Source organism: Strix aluco, chromosome W (assembly GCF_031877795.1).
Source record: "Strix aluco isolate bStrAlu1 chromosome W, bStrAlu1.hap1, whole genome shotgun sequence".
Classification (NCBI taxonomy): Eukaryota; Metazoa; Chordata; class Aves; order Strigiformes; family Strigidae; genus Strix; species Strix aluco.
In genome coordinates this window covers 982,250-1,001,112 of record NC_133970.1, presented here as the reverse complement: position 1 = coordinate 1,001,112, position 18,863 = coordinate 982,250, and the positions used below count along the sequence as shown (strand labels likewise).

General features: G+C 49.6%; 1 protein-coding gene across 1 annotated transcript in view; it reads right to left on the bottom strand.

The window, feature by feature from the left end:
- LOC141917851 (uncharacterized) overlaps positions 1 to 18,863 on the bottom strand; it is a 119,213-nt gene that overhangs the window by 75,422 nt on the left and 24,928 nt on the right. Inside the window, exons 4-5 of the mRNA XM_074811437.1 lie at positions 11,897 to 12,016; positions 11,612 to 11,761 (exon numbers count right to left, since the gene is read on the bottom strand). Coding sequence (XP_074667538.1) covers positions 11,612 to 11,761; positions 11,897 to 12,016 — 270 coding nt within the window. The remainder of the gene's footprint in view (positions 1 to 11,611; positions 11,762 to 11,896; positions 12,017 to 18,863) is intronic.

The window sequence follows — 18,863 nt, the reverse complement described above, 5'->3', positions numbered from 1 at the left end:
TCCCTCCTGTTTCTCACTCCGTTTCTGCACAGGAACTGAGTTTCCACTGGAGGGAGGGGAAGAGCCCCACGGTACCCACGACTGAGCCCGCTGTCATCTGTTCTAGCTGACCAAGTCACTGACAGCGGGTCCTTCTCCTCTCGGCTGGCCCGTGCCCGCTCACACAAGCAAAACCAGCTGCTCGTGGGAGCCAGAGGGGTTTGCACAGGGAGATCAGGCTCCTGAATGGGGCTTGGAAACCTCCAATCGACGCCTCCATGGCTCCCAAGTCTTGGACCTGGCCTAGCATTCTTTCCACCTAACAAATATATATTTTACAAGCAATGTACAACCCCAGAAATTTCTTCAAGAAGTTGCTAATCAGCAAGATGCGACAAGAAATAAAAAGTAGTGGTGGTTAATAATAAACCAAACAGTGTGGAAAGAACAGATTGCACTCAATATTACTGTCTTCCCCTAGATTTGGGGTTTTGGTGGGGGCTTTTTTGGGTTTGTCGGTGTTGTTTTTAGCTGATGGTTCCCAGCTGGGACTATAAATTCCTCTGTGTGTGGAGCTATTTTCCTCCTTGTCTGTGCACCCATTGGGATGCTTTATCAGAAAACAGAAATGGTTATGCTGTCAAGTGCATGCGCAGGCACACGCACACATAAAGTCCTGGAATGAAACGTTGTCGATACCCTGCAGATACATTAAGGAGAGTTTCTCCATTAGAAAAGGGTCTTTGGAAGCTGCTGCTTCCTCATAGCCAGGCTGAAGCAGCTCCATGGGAACCACACACCACTCTCCTTCCACTGTATTTTCCTACCAGCCTCTACGTCAGCCCCTCACGCTGTGGGTACACCAGGACAGGGGATGACAGGCCTTAGAAATTCCCTTTTAAATTGTAGCGTACCCCCAGCAGATCCACTTCTGCTCATTAAACAGGACTTGTCTCCCATCATTGGTTATCCAACACGTAACGGTTGGATCTACTTAGAGCCAGTGGACAGGTATCTCTGGAGGGACACCCTTCTGTGTCCACGGACAGAGATGTCCACGGAGGCCTCCCGACCAAACCAGGGCATGCAGGTAACACCTCGTGATGTACCTCACCAACAAAACCTCCCTCATTCCGACTGCAGCACACACAGGTGGCAGGGCTCCTGCAGAGCCCGGCAGTCCGTGTACGGGACTGGCGACACGCATTTGAGCAAGCCCCAAAGTAGAGAAGGTGAATTCAGGGCAGCCAGGATCTACCTGTGGTTTTCCTGTGAGTTAAATCAGCCTTAATTCCTCATATCAAGTATTCGCTGCAAATGATTCACTCAGAGCTGATAATAAATATCCCATCGGCTTGAATCACTTCCCCCAGGACCATGCGCCGGAGCTGTTGGGCAGCAGCAATGTATCTCCTGTCCTTTCCTTTCCCACACGCTCCCTCCCCAGCCCCAGCCTGAGACATTTATTAACCCACTATCACTGGCAGAACAGCGGAGCCGAGGGGGTTTGTGCTGAGCAGCAGGCAGGACCGTGAGGCCAGGGACAGCACTGGCTCCTGCCCGGCGGTTTGGCTCCTCCGGCCCTGCCGTGTCACCCGGCCTCAGTGGCCCTCTGGGATCACCGTCCCGTCAGGAAGGACAAAACTGCCCGTTCCAGCATCCCCTTGCAGGTGGTAGCGGGGTTCCTCTCGTGGGGACGTGATGTAAAAGCAGCCAGGTACTGGCGATCGTCCTCTGCATTTAGAAATAAATAGGCAGGAAAGTCTTTACTGCTCTCTCTGTAGGGAAGAGGGTGGAAATATTGAGCGAAACTGCTGGGAGAGGAGCATGCATATGTGTGTGTCTGTGTGTTAGTTTATATAACACTTTAACTAACAAGCTATGATCTTCTCCAGAACAGTAGATAAAATGGCAAATGAAATATAGGGCAATAATTCTGACACTAAGGCGAAGTTGCTGGTTTTAATATATGCCTCTTTGCAAGCAGATAGGCCATAACATGACAATAATGAAATATAAATGACCTACATAAAAAAAAGATAAAATCAGGTAATTACTGAAGCGTCAGTTCTTTACAAAATAATTGGTAATGACCTTTGATAAAGAAATCACTTTTGTGATATTGCTGACAGTACGATTTTCAACTCTGAGAAAACATAGCAGCTGGCTCTAAATCAGGGACAGCGCTGCTGGGACTCGCCGCCACGTCAGGGAAACGTGCTCCTGCCGGCAGAGCCGAGGGGGTGGCTGGGCGCCAGCGGGGGGTCTGCGGCACAAACCGCATTTGCAGGCACCATCCCGGTGGCACCCAAACCCCGCGGGTCCTGCAGCTGGCGGGGATGACGCTCAGCACCCTGCGCCGCCGCAGCCCTCGCGCTGAGGGGTGGTGGGACACCAGGAGCTCTGCCTGGCAGCGTCCCACCTCGCACCCGGAGAAAGCGCCCCGACCGACCTGAGCAGGAGCTGGAGCAGGGGACATCCAGGTGTCCCTTGAGACCTAAACCACGCCTCTGCTTCCAGGACAAAGCCCGGCTCTAACCCCTCCATCCCCACTGCCAGGGACGCCCTAAGTCAGCCAAGGCCTCCAAGGGACCAAGTTGAGGCGTGAGACAGCATTTTCTTCTCCTCCTCGTCCCTCCTGGAGCGACGGGCAGAGTGTGCAGCTCAACCCTTGCGAGCAGGAGCTCCTGCGCGACCCCCGGCTCGCTCCCGGCAGGCTGCGGGACAAGCCTCAGATGGAAATGACTTTTGATTGCTTCCAATCTGGCTGAGATTGCAAACAAAAGGCTGCAAATGTCTCACCCGATCTCCCCCAGAGGATGCTCCCCCCCAGAAAAACTTCCAAGAAGTCCAAGCGAGGGAAGGAGAAGATGGCAGGAGGATCTCCAAGGAGCTGCCTAACATCAAGGAGTGACAGTGACCTGCTGGAGGCAACCCTCATGTAAATGCACCATTGCAGTTGTAGAGCTGTTCCTCAGGCTTGTAGTTTTTCTGCTGATCATGTTAACTGAAAAATAAGTGAATGACTGATGTTTTTAAGAGGATTCAATATATCTCCGTCTCACCGAGAAGGAAAAGTAAGTCTGAACCACGGAGAGGCCACGTTCCATTTGTAATCAGCAGTTTCAAAACAAGAACACACCTCAGACTAGCTCCAAACACAACCTGGGGGTGAACCTCGGTGTCAGGGGTGCAGGGAACAGAGGTGGTGGCCTGCACACCCCTGGGGTGCTGGCCGTGGGCTCCCACCCCCCACTGGGATTCCCAGCAGCGAGGGTTTACGGAATGCAAATGTGCCACAAGGCTTAATAACAGCTGCCGACCAAATAGGTGCAACAAGATCAGCAGATTTCCTGAAACATGGTAGAGCAAAAGAAAATAATAATAATAATAATAATAATAATAATAATAATAATAATAATAGCCTGAACTCTACTGAAACCATATTCACAACCACCAAATCTCTCAGCTTTATGTGACAAACCTTGCAACACACCCACTCCCCTTCCCTTCCCCCACCCAAAGGAGAAAAAAAAAAAAGATCTTCACACTTTTTCTAATACCAGCTGGTTCATTTATATTGCAGAAGTTTCACGAGACAGTTACTGACAGTGATATACTAAACACAGGTTAAACCCGCCATGATCGCTGCCTCTCTGTGTGCAGTGAGGAAATTATAACATTTGCATAAAACGATAAGAATGGCACCAGCTTCCTAATGAAACCGTGAAAAACCCATTTGCGGGGCGCCCCGGCCAGGGGCCACCAACGCCCCTGCAGAAGCATAAGGGATTCCTGCTCCGGGGCCGAGCTGCACCTTTCCAGCAATTTTGCTCAAATGTCCTGGATGCGACCACGCTTCTGAAACCGTCGGGGCATTTCCCGCTGCGCGGAGCGTGACAACGCAGAGCCCCGGGTGCCCGCTCGTCCCCTCGCAGTGCCAGTGCCCGCTGACTCGGCCACGTCTCCTTTAGCCGCGGGGTTTTCCCTCTGCACAAGTTATTCCGCCCGCAGAGTCTCCCCAGACGTGACTTTCCCCGCCACGCCGCTGCAGAGCGCACACAAAAGGACGCGTCCTACCACAGTTACTCTTCACCCTCTCAAAGTCATGATTCAGCTTTTTCGCAAAAGGCCATGGATTCTTTTGAGTGTGAAGACAAATAAAAACGGCTCAGCAACCTCCTTCCCTTTAGATGAACATTTTTTCATTTTTAAAGGCTGTTTCACTCCATTACTATTTTTCTCCAAGTATTCTAAAAACTACAGTGTATGAAGCGATGGGCAACAAGGCCTGTAATGATTTGATTAAAGCAATCTCTAACAATACTACATGCAATACTAGCAGCATACAAGTACAATCCTGCTAAACAGGTGGCTGTGACTCTTTTCAAACTTCCCAGATCTGATATTTTATAATAAAACCTTTCTCCAGTAAGAAAGAATGAGGATGGCCAGTGCCAGTGCCTGTGAAGGCAAACAAGTGCTCCCAGGCTGCCAGGACAATGGTTACAGACACCAGAAGACAAACATGGTGCACAGGCGGCAACTCCCAGCACCTGGCACGCCCAGCACCAACCGTGGCGGCTGTGGGACCCCAAAAAGGGCTTTTCTGCCCTCAAAGCCTTCACTGGACGCCCATTGTATCAAGTTGAGCCAGATGTGCCCAATTCTGTGACCGCCATGGGCATTTTGGCACCTTATCCTGGAACTCTCACACTGGTCACATCTGCAGATGGTCTTTGCTGTCTCATGAGTCAGGTCAGGACCTGCAGCCACCTGTGAGCAACACGGTGGGTGGCACCTTGAGGGCACGATGGGGCTCTCAGCCCCTCTGTCCTTCCTTTGCCACTTCCATTCTCACCTGGATTTCCAACCTCTAACATCCAGGCAAACACAACCCACAGGTGACCACCAACAGTTTAAGGAAAATGCAACCCTGTGTTTCTAACTAAACGCCAGGCGCAGCGTGCAGCAGGGCGGCGAGGTGCCCGAACCCGCGTGAGGGACCTCGGCAAAGAATGAATGGTTTGGTGGAAAAAAAATCCTACTCGCTAAAAAAAAGGTGGAAAAAAAAATTTTGTTGCTAGGGAGGGAAGGACTAACCCGCCTTTTGCCTGTGTGCAGCTCTGGCGGCTGCGGAGGAGTCCCTGCTGAGCACGGAGCATGCCTTCTTTGTGTCTGCAGCCCGCGGCTCCCAGACCAAGGGATGAAAAAGTTCCAGGAAAATCAGGTTTGCAGATGTGTGCTCTTCATCTGTGCTCAGAGATGCTCCCAGTTCTCCACTTACATGCCGTCTACAGGTTAAAGAGAGGGAATGCTTAGCCATTCCAGCAGGCTTTTCCTTTTAACGACCCATGTTTATTAATTTACAAGCTTTACATACAGACCCATTCCATAACGCTGCAATTTGCATGTTAATCTAGAAGTTGGTATAGTTTTGGAGCCACTGCAGCTGGAGCGGTGGGTGTGAGCACCAAAAGGGCCCTCTGCAGCGCGGCGGGGCTCGAGGAAAGAGCCGCTGCGGCTTTTGTTGGCGCTGGAAAGCACAGCGCGGTTCTGTCGGCACAGGGAGCAGCCGGGGAGGGTCTGGTGAAGACAAGTGTCATCAGCACAGAGCTCTCTTCATCACATTTCCAATTGCTTTCCCGTAAGCCCCAGCAAGGCTGACTACCCCTCGGAAACCCAGCTGGTTAGCGCGATGTGCTAATTGCTTTTGTGCAAACGCCTGTCGGTGCCGGGAGAAGGCCGCTGCCAGGCGCGGTGCCCAGGCACCTTCGCGGGCGACGGGAGGCAGCCGGGAGCCGTCTCCCACACGCTGCCCTTGGGGTCTCGGGTGGGCGGGCGGTGGGTGCTGCTGCTGCTGCCTTTTCACCCGGGAAGAGGAAAGGGGCAGCTGAATCCTGCATCGTCAGCAGACAAATGAAAATCGGCAAATTAGAGGGGCATGAAAATCCTTATTGGCAAAATAACCTTTTTTTTTTAGCGCCGTCGCAGGATTTGGTGGGGTTTTTAGTGATTTAGGGACACTCCAGACTAGCACTTCTGAAAGCACACATACAGAAATGATCCACCTCCAGAGGTACTAAATGCCTAATCGATACCACCACCCATTCTCCCCATCTAAAGAATTAACTTTTAATACTTTCCCAAATCAACATATATTTTTAAGTCTAAGATGCTTTTATTTTAATTCATACCCCAGCTCTGCCTGGAAATTAGGAAGCTCACAAACTTTGTGATCCTCCACTTGAGTGCAGCAGCCTCATTCCTTAAGACAGTGAAGGGGAGGAAGGATTGTTCATGTTTTCTTTTCAAAGGGGGGAAAAAAAGGAAAAAGGAAAACAGGTGCTTTAAAATTTTCAAGGTGCAAACTAAATTACAAGATGCCCAGGAGTGTGCAATAGCATTTCATTGTTTGAGTTTGGAATAAAAGACAGATAATTAGGAAATTGGGAGTCTATTAATTTTCCAAATTTACTCATGCAAGAAGCACTGAGCTATGGTGATATTTGCTTACCTCGTCATTATGCAAAAATATATTAGCTAATTATTTTGACTAATGCAATTAAGATATGCATATTTAGCATAAACTATACAATAGAAATGTTACAGTCAGCAATTGCCGGGTTGCACTCATGGGCAGCAGAGAGGCAAAAGTCTCAGCACAGTCTCTGATGGTAAACCATAATATTGCTCCTATTCTGCCCGAACTGTTCTTATTAGTTCTGTTGCAGTAATTAATTTGCTTTACAGCATGACTAGGTGGCACAGTTAGCAGCGGTATTAATTTCTGTTATGAGCCACCTGAAGATGTCAGCTTTCAGCAGTGGAGACTCTGCCTTTAATTGCCTAAATCAGTGGCAGAGCAGTAACTCTTCCCAGGACCCAATTAGGACACTCAGTAGCTCCTTTCTTGGCTCTTTATTTGGTACAAGGACATCTCTGTATGGACACTGGGAGGTGGGCACACATCCTCCCCCCATCTCCTCGCTCCTACAGATGGAAAGGTAGAAAATTTAGGATTTTGCTACTGTCATGCGTTGCTGGCAATAAAACCTCTTCTATGTTAGCAGAGCTTGGGATTGCCACTCCCCCCGTGCTTCCCCCTGCTCCCCGCATCCCCTGCCCCGGGCTCAGCCCTTCGCTCGGGGTCTCTGTGGGCTCCTGCCCTGCCCCAGGCCCCTCATCCTCACTGTGTTGGGGTGGCCGCGCAGCCCCCGATGCCCCCAGCCCAGCCCCGTGCACCCCCTTTCACTGCAGCTCGGCCGCCAAATGTGGGATGAGGATTTGAAAACATCAGCTGTTCAGGTCCCAGCAAGGGCTGGAGCCTCCTGCTCACAGAAATCCCAGTCCCCCACCCCAACAAATGTCCCAGGGCTGTGCCGTATGCCGAGCACTGGGTGAGAGGGCTCCAGCTCGGCGTGGGGAGCTGGGGAGGGTGAAGAAATTCTGTGGGTTGAGAAAAAAAAGGGCTCCTCTTTCAGAAATCACGTGAGAAGTTACTTCTGGAGGACGGGAGGGAGCGCAGCCCCTTAGCGGCTGCAGTTTCCTTTCCCTCTTCCAGCACCAATGATCTTGGTAGAGACCAAAGCAAAAGTCTGGGGGATTTTTGGGTACCCGGTGGCTTTGCGTGGTCCAGATGTGATTGGCGCAACCTGGGAGCGAGTCCCAGCAGCGCTTTCACTCAGACGCATCCTGACCGCCCACGAAGAGCAGCGCTCAGTAGGGAAGAGGACCAGGGATGGGAGAAGAGGAAGGAAATCTCTGAAGGTTTGGGTGCCTTCCCTCAGCAGCATCTCCAGCTTTGCTCAGCACTGGCTGTGCTTCCAGCGGAGTCATTTTGGCTAATTTTGCACTAACCATGTGGACTGTCAAATGGCTTCTGCTGTATTTTGTTGCCCTTTCAAATATTTCTCAAAGAGTAGGCTGTACCATCTGGTGGACAATCTGCCTGTGTGCGCAACAGCACTATACCTAGCGCAGCGCCGGCGGGCCCGCAGCGCCCATCGGCAGCCACGCACGGGCAAGCGGTGGCCCTGTGGCACCTGGGGCGACGGGCCACGGCTGCAGCCGTGCGGGGGATCGGTGCTGGGGGCCACGGCCACCGGCCTCCCCACCAGCAAACCCTCCTGGGCACGGGGCTGCCCCGGCCTTCGGACGGCAGAGCTATTTCCTCCGTCCTCGGCGTGCACGGGAAAGACAGAGCGGGTGCTTCCCCTCGTTGTGAACTCTTCTCCCAGAGCCACATCATCAAGTTTTAAACCTCTTTCTTTTTTATTGATTTATTTTTACATATTGCACATTCACAGCTACTGCTGACTCCACACACTTCCCCCTTTTCGCAGCACGCTCTGATAGGAGTTGCCAGACAGGTTAGAGAAGGCAGATTATACATTGCTGACGGTATATATAAATCCTTATTTCTATTTTACCATGGAAAAAACAGGGTGGTCTTAGGAAAATCACTCAAATAATTCCTTGTGTATTGGTCTACATTTTGTTATTAAAAACCAGGGGCTCAAAGATCATAAGAAGAAACCAATAATATCAACATTCATCTCAAAATACACGTATGAGCTGGGCGTGCGGGATGGCAATGTGAAAATAATCACCTTAAGCACAGCAGATCCTCTCCCCCTGTGTATACACACACACAACTCCACAATGCACATATATCTAATGCGTCTGTAATATCCATAACACACATACACCAGTTAGAGACCACCATGGAATAACAGATCCAGCAGGTTAAGGTTTAGTCCCTTTGCTGAGTCGCTTTTGAACAGCCCTGTCCTCTGAAGGCTCTCTTCCCTTCTATACCCCACAATTTGTTCTTTATTTCTGGGAGACTCATCAAGTTAAATGCAATAGGTTTAATTTATGGCCTGGGTATGAGTTGAAAATATGTGATGATTCTGTAAAAACCTCCTGGGGGTCTATTGATTTCTCCGGCGTGCTGTGGGAGTTTTCAAAACCACGTTATGTGCAATTTTTTCTCTTGGGAATATGCGATACTGGGACAACCTTTGCTAGCCAGAGTTTAAGGAATTAGGGAATAGACTTGCAGACGGGGTTTCCTCCACGGCAGCTCTAAAACTCGAGGGCACAAGTACTAGTCCTAAGAACTTCTGTGAGGGCTGGGGGTGTTTGCCCCCTCCTTGGCTCCCCTGGGGAGGAGGGCTCGGCTGTGCCAGGCCAGCGGCACAGGGGGGTGCCCGTCTTCAGCTCTTCCCAGAGACCAGCCCGCAGGTCAGATAAACGTAGAAAATGAAGAACAAACAGCCCTGCTGCTGGGGCACCTCCCCGGGTCACCCATCGCTGTCTGCGTTCACATCCCTGAGCCTGCGAGGTGGGGATCCCCGAGGTGGGGATGGCGATGGGCCACTGCAGCCACGGGCAGCAGCTCCCCGTTCTCCTGCCAGGCTCAGCACGTGGCTATTGACAACAATTAGATTTTCATCTTATCAGGATTTACAGAAGTTTTGTGCCATATAGAGTAATATAGAGATTCTCAAAACAAAAGGGGGTTTTTAGTAACATCAGGGCGTGTCCCAGGAAACATGCTGGAAGGTCTCCTGCATCCCAGAGACACGGATGCTGTGACGGGAGCTACCCCGGAGGGAATGTCCCGCGGCTGGGCAGGGTCACTCCTCCAAAGGCAACGATTTTATCCCACCCCCCGTGTAATTTGTCTTATTATTTTATGTACGCTTAATATGTATGATCTTAACAGCTTTGGGGGCCAGATTATTTGAGCAATTGCTGGTATGCAAATCCCATTAGGTTCAACAGGAGTTCTGCCACACATCTGACAAGGCTATCTGGCAGCAAATCTCACTCCTGCTTGTGCTCCTCTAAGAGATCTCTCCTCCCCTGGAAGCCAGAGTGAAACTTAATAGGGAATTACACAATATGAATACACACTAAGGAGAGACCGGACTTTTAAAATCATGCTGGCATCCAAAAGCCGTTAATCTTCTTAGGTAATGATGAAAAATGCAGTGGAGATGATGATGTAACTCACCAAGGGGGAACAAGGAGCTCTGGTGAATGGATGGCTTGAGTAAAACTTCTGCTGTTCTTCTGTTTATCCCATTCTCCACTTAATTACCGTGCCCAAATATTTTTTAAAACACACCCCTGTAAACAGCCTTTTCAGTGCTGAGAAGAGAACAGCAACTCGCACCAGCCGGCAGAGAATGCCTTTTCCTTTCCTTTTTTCCATTTAATTAATTCCACAAGGAGAGGGGAAGCGAAGGGAACCTCGGGACTGTCGATACGGGGCAGCAGGTGGGTTGTGAACAGGAACAGGGGCTGTCAGGAGATCCCGGCGCTGCCGCGGGCGCCGGAGGGACTGGCGTTTCCTGCGGGGGCTGGCAACCAGCAGGCACAAGTGGGCAACCGGCGGGCACATGGCACAAGCCCGACCCTGCCCCTTCGCCACCCCTTGCCAGGATCCTCCCACCAGTGCTGTTAGTGCTCATTTCCATCAGTTTGGCCACAGAAACTCCCAAGAAACCTCAGGTTTCTTGAAGACAAACCCACAAGTTTCAAATTTTTAAAAATTTTTTTGATTTCTTTTTTTCTCTGCAAATTCCCACGCGTAGGAAAGGGGTGTGAGATCCTCCAGAGACCTCACTTTCCGTACTTCTCTCTATGCATGCTATACTAAAACACCCCCTGCAAAGCCCCCAGGGCTCACACGGCTGGGCCGGTGGCCACGGGCCAGTGCCAGCCTCCTGCTTCGGCTGTGCCCCTCCACACCCCGGCTCCCTGCAGGCCTGAAGTGGGACAGGCGAGGTGCCCCTCTCCAGAACAACTCCAGTTTGGCCCGAGGGAAATCCAAGGACCTGGCTGAAGGCTGGTTCCTCGGGAAGCAGAGGGGAGCAGGGGGGCAGGGACCCCTTCTCCCAACGCCGGAGAGGAGGAGCACACGGGCTCCTCATGGGAGTGACGCTCCTTTCACAGACACTCAAACCCTCCGTCCCCAACTGCGGCCTCCTCCCTACTTCCTAAGCAGAATAATTTAAGAATAAGCATGCAAAATTTTCATTTTTACAGAAGCTGCCAGTGCCATCCCCTCCAAGCCTTTCTGCGACTGTTGTATTTATCTGCTGCAATAGAGGCCGGGCTGCTCCTGTTTGAACGCCCGAGCTGGCCCTTGCCAGCCCCCACGACCCCCCCCGCCACAAGTCCCTTGGACTCCTGGCGCTCGCTCGCTGCGAGTCACACAAAGAAATATTTATTGTAAAGAGAATGTGCTCCATAATTAAAACTTTCTGCTATTAGGGAGTTTATGATCTAATGATGCTATAGGAAGCAGAGTTTATGGTCACTGAATCAGTACTTGATTCTGAGAGTGCAATTAGCAAATCACAGAAACAGTGTATCAAAGTGCGTCGTTAGAGCCAGAGTCGCCCTCCTCTAATGAAATGCTAGCTTCAGTAGTATAATTATTAAGATCACCATTTCACTATTATAGTAATAACTGTAGATAATTGCACAATATTATCTTTCCCAGAATCATCTTCTCTGCATAAATTGAAAGGTTCAAAATATAATTCACAGGGCAAAACCCTCCCAGGAAATCCATGGGGAAGATCAGAAATAAACAGCAGAAGTGATGACTTGCCTTGATTGCAGCAAAGACATGTGGCTTCATCATGTGCTGCTTTCAGAAGGTGGTATCTCTGCCTAATTGGCCCACAGGGACAGCGCAGTACTGCGGAAGAATAAATTGGCTGTGTGACCAGAGGTACGGAGAGTCCAGTGGAGTTAAATCCTGGTTACAAACAAAAGTAATGGTTACATGACATCTTTGGATCTATTTTTAATTAACTACCAATAAAGCTGTGCAGTAATTATCGGTTGCCCTGAGCCCCTACCACCCATGATGTATAGCTGTTGTGGTTATTACCGTTGGTGCCGTCCTTATTCCATCTTCTGCCGAGGGTTTCAAGGAGGACACAGATGCTCGTTGGGGTTGATGTCAAGCAAGGCTTTACTGACCTGGGGAGGTTACAGCTTTCCTCAGCACCTGTATGGCGAAAACAGAGCGAAAAACAAAAAGATGTTATGTCTTTGCACATGCACAGAAGAAAAAAAAAACAAAAACAAAAAACCAAACACTTTTATGAACTTTGAGAACTTTTCTGCTGAAACCTGAGCTACCAGCAGACTTCGGGGATGGGATTTAGCAGCCCCCAGCATCTCGTCTCATCTCATCCTAAAGCAGACATCAAACCATGGCGGATAAAATGTGCCTCAGAAGTATTTATTCCTTCTCCATGGACTGGAAATGGAGCTTAGCTGCCCACCACATTTTTAGATACCAAAAATGAGGTGAAATGCTCCCTATCCTGGCTGCCTAAGGGATTAAGCAGGTACCCTGGTGACTCTGCTCCAATGTGCTTCAGCAGCGTCTATGACCAAAGTCGGGCCAGGTGCAACTTTCTCATGGGTTTGGGCACAAACCCCTGTATTTCCACTGAGTATTTTTTATTGCGTGGGTAAAGAAAACACCGTCCGTCCCCTCTGCTATATGAAATAACCGCAGACTGCCCACAGGGGAGAGGGAGGGGAGCTCAGGAGCTCGGTTTGTGGCGTTAAACACAACTGCAGCCAGTGGGCTGTTGGCATTACCCGCTGCTGGCGAAAAGTCCATTTCCAAGCAGCCACCACTACACTGATTAAAATGGACTTGAACTTAAAAAAAAAGTACAGGAAAGATTTATTAGCACTGAAATTGCATTCTTGCCTGCAACAAGGACTTCTTTTTGATACCAAATAATTTGTTTCTGTCTAAAACCTGGAAATTTAGAAAGCTTTTCAAAATGCGTTAGCATTGTCCAAATAATAAGTAAATTGGGATGTTAATGAATGTGACTTCCTGAAAAAAAATGGGAAAAAATAAGCAACATACAAGGCTGGATCTCTAGCAGCTTTAAAAAGGGGTTGTTCTTTACACTCCTGTAACTTATTTCCTGTAAAAAGTAACTTCAATGTTCTTGGCCTTCAACCTGCAAAAATATGGGCCTGTGCATCAAGGAACCGCGTGTGAAAATGCCTGAGGAGCCATAGGTGCTGCATCCTCTGAAGCACAGTCTGTCATCTCCGCTAATAATTATGCTACAGACAGATTTAGCTGCGCCCATTTTACAAACAGGAAAACTGAAAAGCAGCTACATCTGCTTGGCAGCTGTGTCAGCCTGAGATAGGCACAGAAATCCCAGTTTCCACATTTATTTTTAGCCAGATGAGATGGAATTGATACGAAAAGCCCAGTGAAATAAGTATGAAAAAGAAGCCATCACTCTGATGGTGAGGAATCTGAAGTGTTCTGTGCTGAAGATCGTCTCTGTGCAATATTAATGATTATGGATGATGGGGAAAAATGTTAAGCACTGAAAAAAAAAAGAAAAGAAAACTTCAGATGTGCCTCACTGGGAAACTAGAAAAGACACAGCTTCAAGTAATGATTATTTTTATTTAGGAAAACATTATACAAGGGACTCTTTCCAAGGAAAGCAATCTGGGTTGTGTCTGGGCTGAGTACACAATGTCATCCTGTTGCAAAAAAAGCAAACATCGTACCAGGATGTATAAACAGGAGTGTCATGTGTAAGACACATGAAGTAATCCTCCGCTCCAGGCAGCGGTGGGAAGGTCTCAGCTGGAGAACTGACTCTGGTCTGGGCACAGCGTTGGGAGGGAGCTGGGGACCAACTGGAGGCAGTCCAGGGAGAGCAGCAACAATGATCGGAGGCCGAACAAAAAATGACCTAAGAGGAAAGATTGAAAGAGTCGGGCTTGTTTAGTCTGGGGAAGAGATGGGTGAAGGAAGGCGCGCAAAACCTCCTGGAATATGCTTGAGGCTGCTGCAGAGAGGAAGGTGATGGGCTCCTCTCAACGCCCACCAAGTAGAGGGCAAGGCAGAGAAACGGCTGCAGATAAAAGAACTTTTCTGTTCAGTGTCTGTCCATGCTCCTGCCTTGTCTGCAGTGATCTCTGCCTGCTGTTTGTAAGGATCCTTTCAGATGTTGATTCCTACCAACACCAAGCTAAGATTAGAGTTATTAAACATTAACTGGAATGAACCTATTATCCAAAAAAGAAACAACGCTGTTACCTGTTTTCTTTCCCCCCCTTTTTTTTTTTTATCCCTACCACAGAGCAGGGGAGTTAGCAGAGCAACCTGAGCTAAGTTCAGCATGGAGGTGCCTAATCTCTCCTTCATGCTTCTGTACTTCTAAAAAACTGTGCGAGTGAGCAGAAATCCGCTGTATTTCAGATATCCTGTGAAAGGTTGTATCCCAGGACAGTTGCCCCTTGGGGAGGAAGAAATTTGTGACCTTGTTTAGCTGAGCAAGCACATCAGCTGCTGGAGTAACGATGCTGTAAGCATTTCCAGCCCAGCTGGAAAGGAGGTCACGTTGCAGGCGGGCTACCTGCCTCGCGGGGGGCTCGCCGCCTGGAAGAGGCCGGGACGCGGCACAGGGATTTATGAGAATCCACAAAAGAGAGAGGAGAGTCGTGCACGGCTACTCCCAAAGCTGGAAAATCACTTGCACCATCTTGCTTAATGGTAACAAAGCCAACCGAGGGACGGGGACGGTGAAAGCGCTCGGTGGCGAGAAGGCGGGGGGTGGCAAATGAATGAAGCAGCGAGATCTGCTCTTTGCGGCAAGCAAAAAGTTTACCTAGCTGAAAGGATGCAGCAGGAGAGTTAGGGGTTTGTGAGACCAGTTTTCATTAGGGTTTACATTGTAATTTTGCCTAATTAGTCTCCAATAATTAATGCTGTGTGTGTAACGGAGATGTAATCAGACAAAATGCTGGTAAGTAAACCCCATGGAAACCATACATCTTTTGATAGTAATGATTATGTTCTTTTTTATTATTAAAGATCCCATTAGAAAGAATTTATTATTTTTCCCCTTTGTGAGAGAAATAATAAACATTACATCAGATGCTCTTATTTTTGGTATTGAGCAACCAAGTATATGTAATTAGCCACAGTTAAAAAGAAATTTTGCCTGAGTGGCTTTTGGGGAACATTACATCCAAATTACAACCCCGTAGATTTTTTCATGTGAAAATACACTATCGATAAATAACTCAAATACAGTTCGTCTGGAAAAAACATTTAGATCCTGAAGAGAAGGAAAGGAAAATGATGGCGCTGAGGGCCAGAAAACCCACTGGAGAGCGGTCGGTACCACCACGACTGCCCTCCCGATCACTTTTCTGGGGTATTTCTTTGCTTCCTGGGAATTCACCTGTGAAGGCTGAAGCGCCAGCACCCAGCAGCACCCCACTGAGGTGCACTCCGCAGGGGCAACCCGCACCCAGCCCTTTGCCTGCTGAACCTTCTCCTCTCCCAGCGGTGTTAGGCTGGATGCTCACAAACACATTAAAGTGTCTCCACCCCGATGAACCCCAAACCCAAAAAGGCTCATTCAGACCGAAGAAACGAGATGTACAGCTTTGTTCCAGTCAGATCCAGGTCGGGGCAACAAAACTCCCAAGGACCTGACTGTGTGTGAGAGATGCAGTGCTTAATCCTGCGGGTTTCACAGCGAGGAAACAGCAAATATTGGGTTTGTTAATGGTTCTCTTGAATGTTTGAGACCAGGCCTTGTGCTGTACATGCTCTCTGCGCCCTTCGCAAGTGTGACCACGACCCTGATCCGTGGGCAGTGGTGCTACCCCCAGGCTTTCTGTGAGCGGGGAAAGAGGAACATCCCTTTGGTTGCAGCGTGGCCTCATGCGGAGCCTTTTGGTATGAAGCTGCCTGACCTACACGCTAAGATGCTTCGCAAGCATTATCCATGCCAGCAGTCAATAAATGTGACAGCAGTGGCACTGCCTGCATGGGGAAGTGAGGCTCCTCAGCATCTAGTGATAAGATGTCACATAATACAGCAGTCAGCGAGGGAGGAAATGAAATGAGAACTGCTAGAAACGCCGAGTGTTTGTTCTTTGCTTTTCGCCACAGAGAAATCCCTGGGGTGCTGATAGCATCCTGCAGAACGACACGCTAACACCTGCCTGCTTCCCTCTCTCCTACCACCGCTTAGGAGGAACAATCGACGGTGTGGCAATTTATGCGAAAGAAATCCCCCCTGAAGTATGAGAGAGGCCATCAAAAATTCCTCTTCAGGGTATAAAGGATGTACCTACAGCTGAAGAGACTCCGGTCAACTGGGAGGAACGCGGGTGGGATGGGTGGAGAGAGGCCACGAGGATGAGCAAGGCACTGGGAGGTCTCGCGTGCGTGGAGACCACCAGAGCTTGGCTCGTTTATCCCAACGAAACTGAGACAGAAGGATGCGACTTGTCCCTAGCAATGTATCCAAGGTGAATACTGGGGAGGAAGAAGAACTATAAACAAAAAGATAATGTCTTCTAGAAAGAGAAATGGGTTTAGTTAGCCTTTAAAATTAAACTGCCTGGAAACTGGGCATCTCACTGTCAGAGCAGTAAGGGTTTGCCTTCCAATGGGAGAAGCAATAAAAAAACTGCTTTTAATCAAAAAGTCGGCTTTCATCAGGAGGTTCAGTAACAGGGAATATAAGATGGTATCCCAGGGCTGAAGAGCTGGAACACGGAGCCTGGTCTCCCCTTCGACGGCAGCTTGGCAGATGATGGCAGTGGGAGGTATGGCACGGGAAGGCTGGAGGAGGGCTGGCACTGCTCTGCTCATCGAGTTAACGCAGCAGAACCCGGACTGCTCCACAGCCTCCATTCATGTTTCCGTAGTGGGAGATGGTAAATGGGGAGCAGCAACGTATTTGCTCACATAAGCGATGCCTACCAGAGCTCGGGCTGCTTCTGAGAGCCACATAAGCCGCCAGGATCGAGACAAGAAAGGCTGTGCTCTTAGATACCTGTCAGGAGGTGTTCTGCCTGGATGGGAGACCAAGCACACCACCATCGTGGAACAGCCACAACTGCCACACTCGTCCTAAGATCGGCAGCTTCAAGAATTGCCCCTTTCTTCACAAAGGTATTACAGAGACTCGCCCAAACGTACTGAAAGTACAAAACTGCAGAACTTACTGAGGGGCTCTGAGGAAAGGAAGCGAGGCAGGGAGATAATGAGGAAAGCAAGGATGATCAGAGCCGAGGAACAGGGACGTGAGCAAGCCTTGTGGCGTTGTGGATGATGAACGCAGACGCCCATTCAGGCAGTACAATACAAACGCAATCACCTGCACAGTTCAGACGCGAGCTCAGGGAGCATGAAGTCCTAAGCGTAATCAGAGCTCACATGGTCACAGGCCCTGCAGCTCAGCAGCTACTTTTCGAACTCAGCTTTGTGAGCATGAGAAGTTGCATGGTGATGTGATGCAGCCATGGAAATCTGAAGCCAACTCAGCCAACGTGATCTTGTCTTCTGGACAAGCTCCAAGCAGGGAGAGGACACAGACTGCTCCCACGACGAGGCGATTGCCTGGCTGAACTGGCAGGCATGAAGGAAAAAGTCACATCGAGGAACTCTCTGTGGGTAAAAAAAAAAAGTGGTTCAAAATTCCCATTCTGTCAGTAATGGGAAACAGGAAGAAGGAACAACTTCATGATAACGATGACCTCTCAGAACAAGAAGATCCGCATTCCCAGGGTGGAGAGGCGATGTTCCAGCAGACGGCAAAGCCGGTGACTTCTGGCCGGTTCCAGATACCACTAAAAAAACAACCTACGACTGCACCGTGCCTTCCCCGAACAGGGCAGAGCCTGCACCGTTCCTGTCTTGTCTTGGAGGGACGTTAGGAGACTCTTGCCAACGAGCATCCCCTCCTCCTGTGGCGCCTCACGTCCGAACAGGCCATGATCGCTTTGGGACATTGTCCACGTCCATGGGTGGCTTCCAGCTTTTGGGGGATTGCTCCTTCTCTGTTCCCACCTTCACCTCTCCAAAAGCTCTCGAGGCCTCCACCCTTGCAGCTGCACCGGAGGGCACGACCCACTCGCCCCTTTCCCGACACGTGCCGTGGGAAGGACAGCAGGAGTGGGCAGTCGCCGGCACAGCTTTGGAGCTTCCAGGAGAAAGCAAAGAGAGGGGATGAGCCCCATCGCGTGCTCACAGAGCTGGCAGAGGCTGCAGCCCAACCAGTGATATCTGGTGGGGAAAGAACTGAGCATCAGGGAACAGCTGGTGAGAAGGTTCTCTGTGCACAGAGAAATACTGAGCTGAGGTATTTTGCAGCTCTAAGGTGGGTTTTACAATGAAGTTGACATCCCAGACTAACCCTGGAGTGAGTATCCTCACCAGAGACAGCTGCAGCTGAAGTTCAAGGCTGTACATGGCCTGGCCCAGCGCTGGTACTTGACCCTTGGTCTGCAGCATTTGCTGGGAGCAAATCAGGCAGAGAAGGAAGAAGTCAGGACTGCAAACTCCGCGCCTCCTCCACCAGACTGCTGCTGAGACACAGCTTTGGTATTTCACAAGTACGTTGTCAATGGTTCCAGCTTTGTCCAGATATAAATAGCAAATTTTAATGGGACAGAAGCCGTTTCGCCCCACAGGGCCGTGCTTTTCCAGCTCAAGGTGCACGTTCATACCTTCCACGGGTGCCATCTCCGCAGCTGCACTTGGACGCGCTTTTAATGGAAAGCCATTACAAGAGGAAGTCATTTCCACCTCGTTCGCTGCTAGGAAATTTTGTTTCAGCAGACATTTAATGCAAATTTCAGTCGGTATCCACACTGAAGCCTCTGCTTGTTGAGAGTTGATAAATTTAAATGGCGCTTGCCTCAAGTGAAAAGATCTGAGTTTTATACTGCAGTGTTCGCTGTGGATCTTAAAAACAATGCATGCACAACTTACTGCAGGAATTCATTTTTTAGTTTCAAAAACACAGACACTTTTTAAAGTGATGTGC